Source organism: Bos taurus, chromosome 11, assembly GCF_002263795.3.
Source record: "Bos taurus isolate L1 Dominette 01449 registration number 42190680 breed Hereford chromosome 11, ARS-UCD2.0, whole genome shotgun sequence".
NCBI classification, from domain to species: Eukaryota; Metazoa; Chordata; class Mammalia; order Artiodactyla; family Bovidae; genus Bos; species Bos taurus.
In genome coordinates this window covers 48,809,461-48,828,846 of record NC_037338.1, presented here as the reverse complement: position 1 = coordinate 48,828,846, position 19,386 = coordinate 48,809,461, and the positions used below count along the sequence as shown (strand labels likewise).

The 19,386-nt window shown below is 48.9% G+C and overlaps 1 protein-coding gene and 1 non-coding gene across 2 annotated transcripts in view; both read right to left on the bottom strand.

Moving 5' to 3' along the window:
• Window positions 1–19,386, bottom strand: part of POLR1A (RNA polymerase I subunit A) — an 84,228-nt gene that overhangs the window by 14,802 nt on the left and 50,040 nt on the right. The window contains exons 15-24 of the mRNA NM_001192876.2: window positions 13,273–13,422; window positions 11,471–11,654; window positions 8,818–8,900; window positions 8,545–8,703; window positions 6,772–6,870; window positions 5,633–5,785; window positions 4,274–4,356; window positions 3,685–3,850; window positions 2,656–2,877; window positions 1,320–1,534 (exon numbers count right to left, since the gene is read on the bottom strand). Coding sequence (NP_001179805.1) covers window positions 1,320–1,534; window positions 2,656–2,877; window positions 3,685–3,850; window positions 4,274–4,356; window positions 5,633–5,785; window positions 6,772–6,870; window positions 8,545–8,703; window positions 8,818–8,900; window positions 11,471–11,654; window positions 13,273–13,422 — 1,514 coding nt within the window. The remainder of the gene's footprint in view (window positions 1–1,319; window positions 1,535–2,655; window positions 2,878–3,684; window positions 3,851–4,273; window positions 4,357–5,632; window positions 5,786–6,771; window positions 6,871–8,544; window positions 8,704–8,817; window positions 8,901–11,470; window positions 11,655–13,272; window positions 13,423–19,386) is intronic.
• MIR2285AT-1 (microRNA mir-2285at-1) lies at window positions 15,027–15,085 on the bottom strand. Its single transcript, NR_162236.1, has one exon. It is a non-coding gene; the product is annotated as a microRNA mir-2285at-1 (primary transcript).

Genomic DNA, 19,386 nt, shown 5'->3' with positions numbered 1-19,386 from the left:
GGGCCTTGCTTTTTCAGGGAAAACCCAGCTGGCAGCTAAACCACAACCTGCTGTGATTTAGTACTCCATCTTCATACCTCTGAGGCCTGGCTGGAGCAATCAGTTTAAGGCGTAAAAAGTGACAGCTGTCCCTCCACTCCAGGTCCTCCACCCAAGAATCTGTCTTTGCTCCTCCCCCTGTCGCAGTCCCACTCCCTGGACCCTCAGACTCCCTGTATATCTGGCAGGGTTTCATCAGGTGCAGGACATGCAGCCAAGCTACAGCAGGTGATCTCAGGCCTCCAGCTCTGCAGGCCAGGCTAAGAGAATTGAGAGGGAAGGACCCCCTGATGACTGCTCTGAGACCAGTGCCCCAGCAGACATTCCTTGGGGGTACATATCACCTTTCAATTCACTCTGCCTCAGTGCTAGTCCATGCCTGGCTTCCCACTTGTCTTGGTAAGTCACTAGTCACTAAGTCGTATCTGACTCTTTGCAACCCCATGGACTGTAGCCTCCCAGGCTCTTCTGTTCAAGGAATTTTCTAGGCAAGAATACTGGAGTCGGCTGCCATTTCCTTTTCCAGGGGATCTTCCTGATCCAGGGGTCGAATCTGTGTCTAATGCATTGGCAGGCAGGTTCTTTACCACTGCATCACCTGGGAATGGGAAGCCCAAACTCTACTTCAAAAGCAGTCAAAGACAGCAATGATCAAGGAACTGTTCATTAATTCCTTAACATTCTACTTTTAATCATGATAGTTATTTATATTAGCTTTGAGCAACAATATCACATTACACCATATTAAATTTACAGCTGACAAAAGTTTTATTTTTCATATTAATTAATTTCTTTTCCCTGTTTTATTTTTCTGTGAACAAGTCCAAGCTGGGGACTCCATGTGGTCCTTCCTCCTCGAAGCTTTGAAACTTGAAGCTCAAAGGGTCAGTGGAATCATCAGACCCAGCCCCTTACAAAAGGCTAAGATGTGGTGTCAAAGGGCAAAGGATGACCTGTGCCAGGTCCCAGGGTTGGCAGCTGCTGACCAGATTCCCTGCCTCTCACTGAGCCATGCCTACCATCCCACACTCAAAAGAACGGTCACTATGTTGAGTCTCCTTCCCCACAGAGCAGTCTCCTCCATCTTGGCTCAGGTGGGGGACGCACTCCTGCCTAAGATCTCATCTGTCCCACAGCCCTCAGGGCTTGCAAGGTGCCCTCTGTTTCACTTCCCTTCCTCCTACTGGAGTCTCAGACCCAGGAGGCTGCCGGAGTGGACAGGGAAGGGCCTGAGAGAAACAGAGTCTCCCTCTGCAGGTGCAAAAGGTCAATGTTATTACCTGTCGAGAGAAAGCCCCGATTTCTCGTAACTCCGCTCTGCCTGAGCTGCCCACTCGCAGCTGTAGTCGTCCATCTTCTTTTCAAATGTTTCTGACACGGATGCGAAGTAGATGTCTGGGCGCCAGACAGACAGACTGGGGTCGGGACAAGGAGCCGCCTTCTTCTGGTACTTCCTCCGGCTTTGTTCGTCTAACTCAGCCCACATCCTCAGCATCTGGAAGGAAGGACAGGACTCAGCTATGTGGGACAACACCAGGAATGGGCTTTTCTTCCTGGGGTGTCCAGTAGGATGAGGAGGATCAAAGGCCCTTGCTTCAAATGACAGCATGGGAAAGAGACAGAAATCTGACAGCACAGGAAAGTCATCTTGACATTGGAAGGACAGAGAACCGAATCCATCCCAGGGCGCACTGCGTGACCACGACTCTAGGAGCCATTCGTTATGGCCCTTCAAGCACAAGCAGGGCGACCATATAAGCTACTCTCCAAACTGCAATTCTTGTAGAATAAAATGCAACATTATTAATAATCATCCTGGGATGAGAGGCAAACCAGGGCTGTCTCAGGCCCATGAGGACACAGTCACCATGAGCCAGGTGATCGTGCTGATCCCTGTCTGTCCCCTGTCCAGGCTTTCACATGCCCGATGCCCTGAAGCTGTCCCATAGCAACTGCTTCAAAGTGTTCCCCTGCCTCTTGGCTCAGCTATGCTTAGAAGGTGGGAGATGGCAGAAGAAGAGGGGAAAGAGGGAGGAGAGGAAGGCTGGACATCCAGTCCCAACCCTAAGGGGTCTCTGAGCCCCAGTCTCTCAACTGAGGGCTCCTGTCACGTGGTCTCTGCCCACGGCCACCTTCTCCACTCCTGATGACTGTTCACGTCCTCGGGGAGGCTGGGGAACCCAACTTACCAGCCCTAGTTAGCTGCCTGGAACTCTGCCCACACCTTAGTAAAGATGCATGAACGCATGCTCAGTCGCTTCAGTCATGTCTGACTCTTTGTGACCCCATGCGGTATAGCCTTCCAGGCTCCTCTGTCCATTGGGATTCTCCAGGCAAGAATACTGGAGTGGGTTGCCATGCCTTCCTCCAGGGGATTCCTGGAGGAATCCTGACCCAGGGATTGAACCTGAGTCTCCTGCACTACAGGTGGATACTTGACCTCTAAGCCACTGGGGAGGCCTCTTTGTACAGATTTCCCCTCCTTAAATTGATATTTGAGTGCCATTTTTCCTGGCCAACAGTGAATGAAGCTAGATTTCATGGCTGGACCTTCCACCAGGAAAACAACCCCTCATCCCCTCAACCCCACTGATCCCCCACCTCCTCCAGCATCACCTGGTAAGTCTCGGGGCTGCGGCCGTTCTGGTTTGTGCCCTCAAGGTTCAAGGCTTTCACAGCTGCCTGAATTTTCTGGGAGTAATTCAAGAAGGCGCCTTTCCTCAGGAGGGTGTTGGAATGCTTGCTGTGCCATTTTTTGATGGCTCTGAAATGACGGAGAGCTTTCTGGGGATCCGCTCTGGATAAAACTTCATGGAGATGCTTTGATTTCATTATTACCTAGACAAACAGACCACACAAGCAAGAAAGAAGAGGTGAGGGTGTAACACAAAGGCCATGGCACACAACTCACACAAGCTCACAGGAGGTGGCCCGTGTGGAGCCCTCACGATGCCCCTTGGGGGGCTGAGTACCTGCTGCTAACCAGGGGCTCACTCGGTGCCAACCAGAGTCGGGAGCTGGCAATCTCAGGAGCTGAGGTCATGGGGCAGAAACCCTGACACTCAGAGTCCTTCCAGAACATGGGTATTTCTGGGAAGAAAGGAGGAGGGGACAGGCACCAGGGTGGAAAGGAGCTGGCCCTTAACTTTCAATCTGACCACCTGCTCATGACCTTGAACAGGCCATGTTAGTTTCAGTTTCCCAATCTGCAAAACCTGGGGGACTGCTCAGCCAATGCTGATGATCCCTCTTGGGCCAGTAAGGCATGGAATGAAAACCATGGGCTTGTGAGTCGGAGGGCCTGGGTGTAGACATGAGCCCTGCTCCTCACCAGCTCGTCACTTAAACTCTGATACTCGGTTGTCTTGGCTGTAAAATGGGCAGAGGGGTCCCTGTGTGCCCAGGCAGCAGTGAGGAGGCAGGCAGACAGCAGCCACAGTGCACTCAAGTTTAGGACCGTAAATGCCCCCAACAGTGCAGGTGTTCGAAGCATCTGCCATGTCAGGCGTTCCAGGGCGTTGCTTTTAAATTCTCCCTACTCTAGTTTTCAGCGGTCACTCTGATTGGGTGGCAAAGCTCAGGGTGGGAGGTCCACCACACAGGCCCTACCCCGCCACCCCCAGGCTTCGGAAGGCGGCACACTACCTCATAGTTGCTGGTGAGGAAGGGGAACTGCTTAGGCTGCAGGAACTGTGTCTTGGGGATGTCCAGGCCGTCCTCCCCGTACAGGAACTGCACCACGCTGCCATCACTGTCGCGGACTGTCAGGTCGTATTGGACAACCAGCCCCTCCAGGTGTTTGATGATGCACCTGTACAGAGACCCTTGGCTCAGTGCCTCCTGGAGCAGCATTTGACAGGGCAGGTGGAAGGCAGAGGCAGAAAGGTGGACTGCTGTTCTACAGCCAAGCAAGCCCCAGGACAGGCTGGCTCCCGTGCCCCTGTGCGACCCTCGCTCCAACCTCCAGCTGTGGCTGCCTGCCCTGCCCAGGGAAAGGGCACAGCTGCTGACACCTGGGCCCTTCCTGTAAACCTCTGAGTTCACGCTAGACCAATCCTCTAGAACTGGCTATTTTCTGTCTCAGAACACCCATGGATTACTTTTCAGAAGTTCCCCCCCCCCCCACCCAAAGGGATCTTAAGCGAATTGGCAATGAAAATGTGAAAAAGAGACAGAGCTTGAGTGGACCCAGGACGCTGAGCCACCTGAAGGTGGCAGGGCAGGTGCTTTTTACCTCTGGAGGTATCCGGAACGGCTGGTCTTCACAGCAGTGTCCACCAGACCCTCTCGGCCGGCCATGCAGTGGAAGAAGAACTCCTGTGGGAGAAGCGGGAAGGCCCAGGGGTGGCACAGTGAGGAGAGCTGCTTCCTGGAGGGCGGCTCAGGCCAATGTCCCCAGCAGCTCCGTTGGCTCTGATGATGCCAGGGACATCTGCGCTCCCCTGGGGTGACCTCTGTCTTATCCTGCCCGAGAGCAGAGGGACAAGTGGAGGACCAGGGCCAGTTCTCATGCTCAGGAGTCCATCCTCAGCGCCACACTCCACGTTTCAAACAGAAACGGCACTTCTGCCTCATCACATAGTGTTTTCCAAACTTCCACAATGAGACATGTGTTTGTAACAACGATCGGCAAACATGTACATACATCCACACACATGTGTGGATAAAGATACATGATTCAAGCTAAAACTATGGAACTTTATGAAATGACCCCAGCCCTCACTCGGATGCCTTCTTTATCACCCTACTCTATTCCATCACATAAAGCCAGTTGCTATCTTTTACCATGGTTTCATGATTCACTTAGGGGTCGCAACCAGCGTTCAGAACTCTCTGGTCTACATCAGCTCTCCACTACCCTTTGCCAGAGGCCATGGACAACCACTGGAGAGTCTGTGTGAGACCAAGAGAGAAGCCCTGGGCATAGCCGATGGCCTTGACACAAAAGGTCAGTTCTCTTCACAACCTAGACTTGTTGTCTGACCACAAGAGGAGTCTTTGCAGAGATGCACTGGACTAGGCAACAGAAAGCACTAATCAAAAAACCATTTCTCAAAGTGTGAGGAGAAAACCTTTCTCTTAGGGGAGAGTTCTATTGCTGATGGAGGAAAAACTAGGCATTTGCCACAACTGGTCAGTTTCTCCAGAGTCAAGGAAGAGCCGTGAGGCTCTCTTGGGGAGCTTTGTAAAATAAATCTCTGTGATGCTCCTTTTGGCAATGGAGAGCACTCTGGGGAGGGCTTCCCCTTCCCCAGCTGCCCTCAGAGGCAGGGAAGAACCGGCTGAGAGAAGGCACGAGGCAGGAAGAGGTCGAGCTGGGACTGATCTTATTCGTCTTCCCACTCATCAGCAATTCTACCCGAGCACCCACGATGTGCCAGGTACCACACTGGGCTCTGGCATTCTGAAGGTGAACGTGACGTGGCTCTTATGGTTCTCAGGGGCCCCCGCCATCTACAAGGTAAGCAAGGATGTAGAGGCATTTATTTCTTGACTATCTTTGCTTAAAGCTGTTGGTGAAGGTCATAGGCTTTCTACTTCTGAGCACAGAAATGAGGAGGAAAGCCAAAAGGAAAAACCAAAAAAGACATACCGGAGGCTTGATGCCAGTGAGGAACCTGCCAGTCACGAAGCCGCCAGCCCTGGGGGTGAATTCATAAGGCTCGAAGCAGGGCAACGACTTGCCAGATGCCATGAGCGGGGGTCTCCGACCTTCCAATTCGATCTGGCCCAGCAGGCACGAAATCTGGGAGAAGGGAAACCCAGATGGGACTGAAGACCTACACACGCCTTTAGTGATGCTCTGTCCCAGCAGGGGATGGAGCACCTGCTCTTCAAGAAAAACTGCATGGAAATGGAGTTCCTGGAGGTCAACCTACATTTCTTAATAAACCAGGAAAGCTGATGTTTCAGGAAAATACCTGTATCTTCCTTTCACTGACTGATTAGAATCTTCACATTTGGGGTCAGTTGAAATAGATAGTGCTTTGCAAAAGCAGCCATGTTTCAGAAGAATCTCGTGTTATACCTGAAAGGGACCTCCCTAACAGGGAAACTGAGACGAGCAGAAAATATAGTTTATTGTGATCCTGAACATTCTCAGGTCAAAAGAGAGTGAAACTGCCTAGTGATGCTCTTGGGGACAGTGTGTCTGGATTCTACTTAGTCAAAAGGGCTTCCTGGTGGCCTCAAGCCTTGTAAGCCCATTCCTACTGTTCTATACTCACCAAACAATGAGATGGTCCTTAAGACTCTCTCAAGGTCATCAAATTTTTTAAAAAGTTGCTAAGATTTGTGAAATCATTGTGATAGCACTGCAACATGAAAATATATAACCATACAGTATCTAAATTTATAATAGGTATTTATATGAAACACTATGGAGAAGGAAATGGCAACCCACTCCAATATTCTTGCCTGGAGAATCCCATGGACAGAGAAGCCTTGTGGGTTACAGTCCATGGAGTCGTGAAGAATCAGACACGACTGAAGAGACTTAACATGTACACACACGATACACTATCTGGATATTTACCTCCATGTGTCTACAACACTGGCGTGTTCACAGTGATTAGCTCCTGTACTGATTTCTACATATACTTCTGTATTGTGCAGTATTTGCCATGCTTTATGTGGAACATGGATTCTTTCAAAAACAGAAACAAATCTGAAAAGTGCCTCCTACAACCACCCCAGCCTTCTGCCAAGCAGCCAGCCTGCCTTTGCTCACACCTGCATGGTGTTCACTGTTGAACCTTTGGCTCCAGACTGTACCATCATCTGCAGATTGTTCTCTGGGAACTGTCTGTGTAGGCCGAAGGGCATGCATGCCTGCGGATGGAACACACACATCGGTCAGTGACTCCTCCTTGGGAATCTTAGGTTCAGAAGGTACATGCGGGAGCCCACTTAGACTATGAATCTGGAGAGCAGTGCCAGATCCCATTTGAGGTTAAGGAGAAGTCTTGTCGGCATTAAGCCTTTGGCTGGAAGCCCTGGAAAGAGGTCTAAAGAATGGCCCGGGCTGCCACGCTCTCGACACCTCTGCTGGGAAGCCGGAAGGCAGATGCAGAGGGGCCAGCATCTTTAGTTCGTGATGCTGAAATGCAGCCGATTAAAAATAAAACCTAAGGTGGTGCTCTTGGGAACTTACCCATCAGAGCATGCCCTGGCGCCGGACAAGCAGCCATGATGACCAGTGCCCGTGTCATACTTATATCTGCCAACATGCTGCCCAAGCGCCAAGCAGGCGCTTCGCCTCAGCTCCCGGGGCAAAAGAGTAGTCAAAGCCCCCAGGTGGATTGGGGAGATGCTGTGGAGAGGTGGGGGGTGGCTCTGAGTTTATCTAAGCCTCTGCCTAGGGATGCAGACACCCACCCTCACACAGGAGAGACAAGGTGGACGTGAAGAGACAGAGGAAAAGAAATAAAGTAATCCTGAGACGCTTGAGATGACGCCCCACCCACAGCATCCCCAGTGAGCCCTGGAAGCTGAGCCTCCCCGTTCTCGAGCAGTGCTGGAAGGCTGGAAGAAACCTCGCCTTGCAAGGACAGAACTGTACCAAAAAGGTCTGCTGACAGCCAATCAGAACTGAGTCAGCAAACATGACTTTGGCTAGGCTTGGTCTTCCCTCCCTTTCTCCTCCTCAGGTTGGGTGTCAAGGCCCAGGAGGCCGGGGTGAGGGCCAGTGGGTTCCTTCAAGCTGTAGGACTGGGAGCCCCAGCTCTGGGACAAGAATAGGGCCCCCTCTCCTTTCTCAGCTGCGGGGCTTTGGGGGACTGGCAGGGCGGTCAGACCTCACCCAGGACACTGTGCAGATGAGTTCCTGAATCCTGCCAGCAAATCCGTGAGGCAGGTCTCTTCCCATCCCTGCCCCAGGGGAGGACACCTCACTCAGACCGCTCACATCACACAAGGCCGGAGATCTCAGAGCAAGTCCATGGAAGAGCCAGGATTCAAACACGGGCCTTCACCCCAGCTGTCCTACACACGCAGCACTGGAGGTGCTGATCCTTTACTGTGCCCCTCCACCCTGCAGAGGCCCCTGGAAAAGACTTTCTTCAGTCCCCTTTAAGGCCGTTACCCTAAAACACAAACATTTAAAACGACAACTAGTGCAGAATTCCCTGGCGGTCCAGTGCTTAGGACTAGGCACTTTCATTGCCGAGGACCTGGGTTCAGTCCCTGGTTGGGGAACTAAGATCCCGCAAGCCAGGTAGTGTGGGAAAAAATAAATAAATAAAAGAAAGAAAGAATAATGCAATGCCTTCATGCTCAGCATTAATCAAAGGAAGACCTCTCCAGACCCTAACTGAGGGTACAAATCCCTTGGCTCTTCAAAGTGATCAATTCTACTCGCCCCATCTGGAGTCTCACCTAGTCAGCTGTTCAACAGTCAAATTGCTCCAAGAGGCCCAGAGTGAGACTCAAAATGTAATTAGAAAAAAAACCCAAAAAAAACAGCATTCAAATGGTGGTGGTAAGAGCACATGCCGCTGGACTAACCTTGTTAATTTCATTGCTGTAATGGTTCACTTCCTCCTTGAACTTCAAGTCAATCATGTTAAAATCCCTCTGATCTTTACTCAGATGGGCATCCTGCCACTTCCCTTGGACTTCATCACATGACACTGCCTCTGGCAGGTTTAACGCAGCCCTGACGGCCTAGGATTAAAAGAGGAAACATTGGAGGCTGCAGGCAAGGGAGGAAGGTGTGGGCCCCATTTGCTGGAGCCCGACCGACTCTGCTGCCGGCGGTAGCCCCCAGGCCCTCCTCACCCGGGGCCCACAGTGGGTGGAGTCTTCAATGATCCCATGTCTCCTGACATCCGCCTTCGGCTTGACCAAAATGTCTTCTACTCCTGTGAAGTGAAACAGACCAGTTTGGATGCAACCAGGCCTGACTTCTCACCAGGTTGTGAACTTGGTGAGGTCAGGGCATGGGGCACGGTAACAGGCACCCAGGAAGCACCTGAATAACGATGGGGACAGTCCCATCACCTCAAAGAGACTGCTACCATCTCTTAAGTGCTTACCATCTTACAAATGACAAAGCTAAGGCTCAAACTTGAGCCCATGGGTACGGAGGTAGAAAGCCAACCCAGGCCCAAGTCCCAAACTTGGCCACCAGATACAGGCCCTCCATTCAATAAAAACATGTTGGATGAATGGGACAGAGGTGAAGATGACATTCTGGGTGAAAAACTGGGGTTGAGGAAAACAGAAGAGGAGGGGGCAGACATCCCGTTTTGACTTCCAGAAATCACATGTCAGCAGGGACCACACTGTATAGCTTTGAGAATCCGTGGGCAAGCACAGACACATCCAAGCCTGGCTGACAGGGACAACCATTGCGGGGTCCTCTCTGTTGCTCTGGAAGGAAGAGTCCCTGGGCCACTTCAATGAAGCCTGTCCTCTGGCTTCAAAGGGCTAAGGAATTCCCCATCTTAGGCAGGAAGTCTTCCCAGTTCATTTTTCAATGAACTATTTTCTGTCTACATTTGAGAGCTACTGACCTCAACAGTCCCTCAGCCAAGGTCTCAGGAGGAAAGGAATTCAAGGCTGCAGTGTTGCAAAGCTGGGCTAAGATGTCTGGGACTCCCACATACAATGTCCTGGAAGCCTGAGTGCCTCTAAAGAACTTGAGGAGGAAAAAGAATCTGTCTCTCTGTGAGCAAGCCACACCATGACAATGGGCCCTTCCACAGGGTCGGCTCCAGGCCATCTTGCTGTGCCTTCAGTGACCTCTGGCTGCGAGGGCTGAAGGCACTTCCTCTAGCCTGGACTTCCCTCCAAGCTTGACACCCAGCTTGGCCCTGCTCCCTCTCAGTCTCGGCACCAGACAGTCTTTGCACTTTGGCCAGTTTCTCCTCGGATCATGTGCTGAGCAGAGCTGCTTGTTAGATTTGGTCCTCATCATGGTCTGGGTGTGGATTCTTCCTCCACTTTTTTTTTTTTTTACTTTTGGCTGCGCTGGGTCTTTATTGCTTTGCTCGGGCTTCTCTAGTTGTGGCGAGTGGGGGTTACTCTTTGTTGCCGTACATGGACTTCTCACTGTGATGGCTCCTCTTGTGCAGCACAGGCTTTAGGCGTGCAGGCTTCAGTAGTCGTGGCACACAGGCTTACTTGCTCTGCAGCCTGTGGGATCTTCCTGGACCAGGGAGCGAACCCATGTCTCCGGCAATGGCAGATGGATTCTTATCCACTGTGCCACCAAGGAAGTCCATCTACTTTCCATTTTTAAAGGCATTTGTTCAAGGAAGCTCATCTGAGAAATACTGTGAGAACCAGGAACCTAATAATAGGAACTGGTAAAATTAACCATGGTACATCTACAAAAGCAGAATAGTTTATAGCCACGGACCTGAGGAAGTCAGTTTATATTTGCTTACAGAAGGACATTTATAAAACATTATCTGTAAATGGTGGAGGGGAACAGATCACAAAACACTAGGTATTACTGTAGGAACCCCTTTTTCCCAGAAAGTGTTTATACTTGGAAAGTCTAGAAAGACACATATCAAGTCAATATTGGTGTTATCTCTGGCAGTTGAATGCTGGGTGATTTTTAATTATTTTCATGTCTGTGATTATTTTGACTTTTCCACAATATAAATTTTATAATTATGATGGCCTTCTTGCAGGCCAGTGAGCAAACTCCAGCAGACCCACTGGCTCCCTGTCTGCATGTGAGCCAGTCCGTGAACTCAGTCTCATCAGCGGGATGATTCCCATGCTTGCTGGGAGTCCTGCTTAGTGCAAGGCCTGACACCCATTCCTCATGCATGGGAAACTGCAGAAGGGCTTGGACTCCACGGTGAATACCGAGAGACACACTGCTCTGAATGAGCTCGTGGCACGGAAAATATCGGCCCCCTTGTTTTCTTTATCAGAGTCAACTTCCTAAAACAGTGGGCTGTCATTTCCAGGGAGAGAGTTCCTCTTTCTGTCTTACAATCACTTGACAGGTCAGCCCCAACGTGGTGTTTCCAACAGAACCCGCTGTGTCGGGTGGTGTGGGCTGTTCTGACAACAGGGAAGACTCCAGGTGGGGCACAGAGTGCCAGAAAGATTCTGGAAGGGCACTTGCAGGAGAGAATGGAGGTATGAGTGTGAAGAAAAATCAGTCTAGGACACTGGAGACCATAAGGAAAGGTGTTGATAAAGGGACAGAATGGAAATGCAGATGGGGAAGGGCGTCACTCTGTGCTGTGTGAAGAAATGAAGAGACTAGGGTGGTATGGGTGTGTGTCGGGGGGTGCGGAAACACGGAGAAGCAGCAGGCTGTGCAGTGTCACCGGAGGCCCCATGAAGATGCCCTCGTGAAGGGAGCCCGGCTGTTCCCCTGGAACCGGGAGACACCCTGGCAGGTGGGCTGGCTGCAGAAGCGGACTGAGCAGGGTGGGGCCCCAGAGCCACCTGCCTCACTCACCCAAGGTGAAGCCTCTGTAGAGCTGCAGGTAGGCGGTGAAGAGGCGGGCCAGGCAGGTGAGAACCCTGCCGCTGGTCTCCCCACCGTAGATCTCGTAGCAGCAGTGGACCAGGCCGTAGGCGGAGCTTCCGTAGTGCGCCTTGTCCAGCACCCCGCACAGCAGTTCCCCTGCTCTGATGATCACCTGCGGACGGATGGCCACTGGCACTGGGTGGGGGGAGCCTCCCTCACTCCATGTCTTACTAACCTTATAACCCTCAACTGCCTCAAATTCTTGATGCAAAGAAGGGGATAAAGCAGGTGAGCACACAGAGAACAACATTCAGGGCTTCCCTGGTAGCTCAGTGGTAAAGAATTCATCCGCCAATGCAGGAGACGTGGGTTCAATCCCTGATCTGGGAATATCCCACATGCCTTGGAGCAACTAAGTCTGTGAGCCATAAGTACTGAGCCTGTACTCTAAAGCCCAGGAGCCACAACTGCTGAGGCCTGTGCTGCCCAAAAAAAGGAGCCACTGCAGTGAGAAGCCTGTGCACCACAGCTGGAGCGTAGCCTCCAGGCTCTCCGCAACTAGAGAAAAAAGCCCACGTAGCAACGAAGACCCAGCACAGCCAAAAATAAATAGCATAAAAAAAAGAACATTAAACAAAATTCTTTTTCGGGGACTACACCCCCTCCCCAACTATAGACAGTTCAGTGTGTTCCTACGTGCCCCACTCCCATCACCCATCCATTCTGACTTGGGGTCATGTATCCTTGATAAAAACTTTGTGACTGGAAAGGAGTGCATTTTGAGTCTAAATTTCATAACTGTGACCTTGGCCTAGGTACTTCCTCCCTGGAACCTTGGGAGTAAGAAACACAGAACCTTTCTAATACGCTTTAAGCACTGAATTTGTACTTTCTTAAAGCTTGTTTCAAGCATTAGAAGCTAATTTAAAGAATTTCTAGTTTGAATTTAAATTTAAAACTAAATTTAAATTTCTAGTTTAAAGGATTTCTAATTTAAAGAAAAGTGCTGCACACATTAAGCGTATGATCTACGAAGGGAAAGAAAAGGGGCAGCTTGGGTTCTATTATGAATGGCATGTGTGTTAGACCCTGCAACAAAGCCCTTGTGAGCAGGGGCCCTGGAGATACTTCCCCAGAAAGAGCACATGAGGCCCTGAAAATCTTCAATGTGGGGTCACAGTCTCACTCTCCTGCAACAGCGCTGTGTCCCCAGGGTTTGGTTGTCCTGGAGCTGCTGCTGAGGCCTGGTTCCTAGGCATGGAGCTGGGAGGTGTGAAACCTCAGCACAGGGTGATGATAGCCAGCCACTCACAGGTCTCAGGGTCTGCCTTTCCAAGCTTTGCAGAGTCAAGTTTGAGGCCTTCTGCTGGAAGAGCCTTCCCAAGCTGGTTATGGGCTTTACATAAGAGCCAAGTGCTAATGGTCGGGGATTTCCCTGGTGGTCTGGTGGCTAAGAGTCTGAGCTCCCAATGCAGGGATCTCAGGTTCAATGCCTAGGTCAAGGAACTAGATCCCGGATGCCGCAACTAAGAGTTCACATGCTGCAACTAAAGATCCCACTTGCCACAACTAAGACCTAGTACAGCCTACAGCCAAATAAATAAAAATAAAAAATATAAATCTGAAAAGGAATGCTAGTGGTTGACTCTACACAGCTCGGTACAACTCTTTCCTTCAAGGCACGACTCCTCTTTCTATACATGTGCCTCCACTTCTCTGTCTTGGTTTTAAATCAAGCCGCCTAAACCTGGGACTGGAAATCTCCAATGCACACAGCTGGGCAGCCATACCTGGGACTCGCACATGGAGTCGGGGTTAAAGCCGGGAACGAGCCGAGGAGACTCCTTCACCCAGGCCTTTCCACCGATCTTCGCCTTTCCTGACAAGTTCAGGGGGATATGGTCCTCTGGGATTATGTTGATGAGCAATGTGGACACGACCTGGAAAGAAAAAGAAGACAAAGCTGATGGAAGGAAGAAAAGCTGAGATGTTTCCTTTTAGGTCCACTTGTCTTTCTTAATCCTAAAAGGCAGACAACTCCATTCTGATGAGCTGTAGGTAAAGCAGAAAAAAAAAAAAAAAACCACCACCACCACCACCAACAAAGGGACAGTTTCTTGTCTGTGGGACAACCTGATCTCAGATTTTACTTTTCTGCTTATGTGATTTATGTATAATGTACAGCATGTGAGAGCTGGACCATAAAGAAGGCTAAGCACTGAAGAAATGAAGCTTTCAAACTGTGGTGCTGGAGAAGACTCTTGAGAGTCCCTTGGACACCAAAAGGATCAAACCAGTCAGTCCTAAAGGAAATCAACCCTGAATTCATTGGAAGGACTGATGCTGAAGCTCCAAAACTTTGGCCACCTGATATGAAGACCCAGCTCATTGGAAACGACCCTGATGCATGGAAAGATTGAGGGCAGGAAAAGAGGGTGACAGAGGATGAGATAGTTGGATAGCATCACTGACTCAATGGACATGAGTTTGAGCAAACTCTGGGAGACAGTGAAGGACAGGGAAGCCTGGTGTGCTGCAGTCCAGGGGTCACAGAGTCGGATATGACTGAGCAAGTGAACAACAACAGGATTAGAAACAAACACACACCACTAAGAACCTCACTTCTTAGAGTGCATAACCCCCTGACCTGAAAATTAAGTTCCTGAATAGACCAAGGGAAGAAAAGGAAAATAAATGGCTGTGGGCTCACAGCAGAGAAAGATTTAAATTTGTATGTGGTTTAAAAAAAAAAAAGAAAAGAAGGACAGCAGGATTGAGGGAGGCAAAGGCAGCCCTGACATGTCAGCCCCAGGACCGGGGCAAAGGTCCAGGAACGCTCATCGGAAGCATCCTTCTCCCATTTTCAGACCACATCAAAGCACGTGACAACTGTCTCATACAATCAGTTAAGATCCTCCTGCAGAATAGCGTTGACTTTCTGGCGCCAAGGAGGAAAGGATGTGAAGACTAAGAATTCAGAGCTTTCCCTCAAAAGAGCTTCACAGAGGAGGCCCAAGTATCTGACTGAGAAGCGAGCTGCAGCTGAAGCTTTGAGACTCTGGGGGTGTCCCAGTGTCCACTCCACCATACTGGTCATGAGTTGTGGGGCAAATGGTTATGCTCTCTTAGCCTTAGCATTGTGAATGTGTAGAATACAGTTACGATCTGTTCATTCATTCAGCAATTATATGTTGAGTGCTTACTATGAACCAGGCGCTGGGGGGAGTAGTGAATAAAACAGTTGCCACCCTCAACAGAGGCTCCAGTCCCAAGCGGATCCACATTCTGGAGGAAAATAAAGCAGGGAAGGAACAGCTAGGGTATAGCAGGGGGAGAAAGAATACCTGGGATTTTGAATAGGACAGGCAGGGCCTTACCACCAGGGAGCTCAGAGCTCAGAGCTCAGAGGAGGTCAGATCATTCATTTCGGGCAGGAGGCTTTTCATTCGAGTGTGAAGGATAGGTATTTGGAAGGTTTTGATCACAGGAGTGACAGGCTCAGATTCCACTTTTAGCAGGATCCCGTTCCACATACTGACCTGGCCAAAAAGTTCCTTCGGGTTTTCCCATAGCCTGTTACAGAGAAACCCGAATGAACTTTTTGGTCAACCCAACACATTCCTGGCCTGGACTTCGAGGCTATATCAATGATGCAGAAAATAAGCCTCCCAAGTGACACTGACAAGAAGACTTGGCACTTTAGAAGCAGTCATTAAGGCAACGTGAGTGGGGAGCACGCAGGATGGAGTCTCTGTGTGAGGCCCACCACAGGGCATGCTGGTGAGATGACAGCTCAGCCACCCAATGGGCTTCCACACGATTCACTGTAACAGAGCTGATCCCCGAAATCGATTTGACTAGAATTAATTTTGGCCACTTGAAAGGCTGCCGAGTCCTTCTCCTGCTTAAATTAGTATGGCCATCCATTCAATCTGTTGTTCTGAGTTGTTGCTGAGTCGTGTACAACTCTTTTACAACAACCCCATGGACTGTAGCCTGCCAGTCTCCTCTGTCCATGGGATTTCCTAGCCAAGAATACTGGAGTGGGTTGTTCTTTCCTTCTCCAAGGGACCTTCCTGACCTAGGGATCTAACCCACTTCTCCTGTGTCTCCTGCACTGGCAGGCAGATTTTTTTACCATCGAGCCACCTGGGAAGCTCTCATTCACTCTAAGTGTGTACATGCTCAAAAGGTCATGTTCGACTCTTTGCAACCCCATGTACTATAGGCTGCCAGGCTCCTCTGTCTATGGAAAATTTCCAGGCAAGAATACTGGAGCAGGTTGCCCTTTCCTCCTCCAGGGAATCTTCCCAACCCAGGGATCAAACCCATATCTCTTGGGTCTCCCGCATGGGCAGGCAGATTCTTTACCACTGCACCACCTATGCAGCTACCAACAGGAGGTCAAGGGAGGCAACCTCACAAGCAGCCCACATGGGAGCTGGGATGACCTGGGATGACCACGGGTCAGTTCTGGAGAAGCCAAGAGCATGCATTCCCAAGGAAGCAATAGGCTTGAGGCAGGCAGACCGGTTGGAGAGGTCCTGGGGTGGTGAGGGGGTGGGTAGGCGGGGCAGGGCTGGAGGGCATTGGGAGCCATCCGGTGGCATCAACAGCTCTTTGTATGCCTGTACCAGGCCCATAAAGAAGGATCTGTATGTACAAATGGGGTCAGGGCGGTTACGAGAGCAGCTGTCTTTTTATGCATGTGCACCAGGAGCTGGGGAACAGCTGACAACAACACTGTTACAGAAAGCAGACAATACTCCTTGATATCTCCGAGGAAAATGACCAGGAAGGTCTTGGCCCTCAGTCTTCACAAGGCTGGCACTGCCAGGACAGAGGGTAAGGAGAAAGGTAGGAGGGCGACTCTCCTGGGATGCTGACTACGAGCTGCACTTAAACCACAGTGCCACATGCGCAGTGGAACTGCCAGCTGGGCACAGTCAGGATGGAAAGTCTGGGAGAAGGGTAACACATGCAGCCATATACATGTAAGGAAGGGAGATGGACCTGCCACTTCATCTGCAAAATCAAGGGAGCAGGAAAAGTATCTGACAATCTCAATACCCTTTCACAACACAAACGGTCAACAGATTAGGAATAGGCGGCAACATCATCCACCTGATAAAGGGGAGGCACTGATGTAAAAACCACCACTGCCATTTTCAGCGAGCAAAGATGATGCTTTCTAAGATCAGGAACAAGGAAAGAATGCATGCTCTTGCCACTCTACTCAATAATGTTCTAGAGGTTTAAGTCAGGGCAATTAGGCATGGAAAGAAGAAAAGGCTTTCAGATTGGAGAGTAAGAAAGAAAACAACCTCTGAATGCAGATGGCATAACCTTATACAGAGAAAACCTGAAAGAATTCAGAAGAACTTGTTAGCGCTAGTAAATGACTTGAGCAAAACCAGAAGATACAAGATCAATATTCAAAAATCAATCATATTTCTATACATTAACAATGAACAATCTGAAAATGAAATTAGAAAAACAACTCCATGTACAATAGAATCACAAAGAATAAAATACTCAGGAATTAATTCAACCAAAGAAGTCTAAGACTTTTAAGTGGAAAACAATAACATACTATTGAAAGAAGTTAAAGAAGATCTAAGTAAATGAAAAGACATCATGGATTGGACGACTTAATATTGTTAAGGTGGCAACACTTTCCAAATTGATCTACATATTCAATGCAATCCCTATTAAAATTCCAACTTGCATAACTGACAAGTTGACCCTAAATTTCAAATGGGAATGCAAGGGACCCCAAATGGTCAAAACAATCTTGAGAAAGTAGACAAAGCTGAAGGACTCATATATCCAGATTTAAAATTTATTACAAAGCTACAGTAATCAAGACATGGCTTCCCAGGTGGCATGAGTGGTAAAGAACCCACCTGCAATGCAGGAGACATAAGACATGGGCTCGATCTCCGGGTTGGGAAGATCCCCTGGAGGAGGGCATGGCAAATAGTATTCTTGCCTGGAGAATCCCAAGGACAGAGGAGCCTGGTGGGCTACAGTCCATGGGGCCACAAAGAGTCGGACACAACTGAAGCAACAGCACACAGCACTCACTGGCATAGACAGACATACTGACCAATGGAAGAGAAATAAGAGTCTAAAAGTAAACCCATACCTCAGTGGCTAATTGATTTTTAACAAGAGTGCTAAGAACATTCAATGGGAAAAGAATAGTTTTATTAACAAATGATGCTGAGACAACTGCATATCTACCAACAAAAGAATAAAGGTGGACCCCTATCTCATAATACACAGAAAAATTAACTGAAAATGTATCAAAGACATAAATGTCAGGGAGAAAACCATAAAACTCTTAGTTGGAAACACAGCTGTAAATCTGTGTGACCTTGGAATTGGCAAACGTTTCTAAGATATAACACCAAAAGTACAAGGAACAAAAAAAAAGTTGATAAATAGGATTTCATAAAAATTTTTAAAAATTATGTGTCAGAGGACACTGTCAAGAAAGAAAAAAAGAACCCATACAATGGGAGAAAATACCTGTGTTATCATATATGTGAGACAGATCTGGTAGCCAGAATATACAAAGAAATGTTAGAATTTAACAATAAAAAGACAAATAACCCAATGAATAAGTGGGCAAAGGGCATAAATAGACATATCTCCAAAGAAGATATTACAAATGGCCAGTAAGCACATGAAAAGCTGCTCAATATTATTAATCATTCAGCTCAGTTCAGTTCAGTTCAGTCACTCAGTCATGTCTGACTCTTTGCGACCCCATGAATCGCAGCACGCCAGGCCTCCCTGTCCATCACCAACTCCCAGAGTTTACTCAAACTCACATCCATCGAGTCAGTGATGCCATCCAGCCATCTCATCCTCTGTCATCCCCTTCTCCTCCTGCCCCCCAATCCCTCCCAGCATCAGGATCTTTTCCAATGAGTCAACTCTTCACATGAGGTGGCCAAAGTATTGGAGTTTCAGCTTCAGCATCAGTCCTTCCAATGAACACCCAGGACTGAACTCCTTTAGGATGAACTGGCTGGATCTCCTTGCAGTCCAAGGACTCTCAACAGTCTTCTCCAACACCACAGTTCAAAAGCATCAATTCTTCAGCGCTCAGCCTTCTTCACAGTCCAACTCTCACATCCATACATGATCACTGGAAAAACCATAGCCTTCACTAGACGGACCTTTGTTGGCAAAATAATGTCTCTGCTTTTTAATATGCTGTCTGGGTTGGTTATAACTTTCCTTCCAAGGAGTAAGCGTCTTTTAATTTCATGGCTGCAATCACCATCTGCAGTGATTTTGGAGCCCAGAAAAATAAAGTCTGACACTGTTTCCCCATCTATTTCCCATGAAGTGATGGGACCAGATGCCATGATCTTTGTTTTCTGAATGTTGAGCTTTAAGCCAACTTTTTCACTCTCCACTTTCACTTTCATCAAGAGGCTTTTTAGTTCCTCTTCACTTTCTGGCATAAGGGTGATCAAATTGCCAACATCTGCTGGATCATGGAAAAAGCAAGAGAGTTCCAGAAAAACATCTATTTCTGCTTTATCGACTATGCCAAAGCCTTTGACTGTGTGGGTCACAATAAACTGTGGAAAATTCTGAAAGAGATGGGAATACCAGCCCACCTGACCTGCCTCTTGAGAAACCTGTATGCAGGTCAGGAATCAACAGTTAGAATTGGACATGGAACAACAGACTGGTTCCAAATAGGAAAAGGAGTTCGTCAAGGCTGTATATTGTCACCTGCTTATTTAACTTATACTAATCATTAGGGAAAGGCAAATGAAAACCATAATGAAAGACTACTTCACAAGATGGTTATTTTATTTTATTATTATTATTATTTGGCTGTGCCACTTGCTTATAAGATCTTAGATCCCTGACCAGGG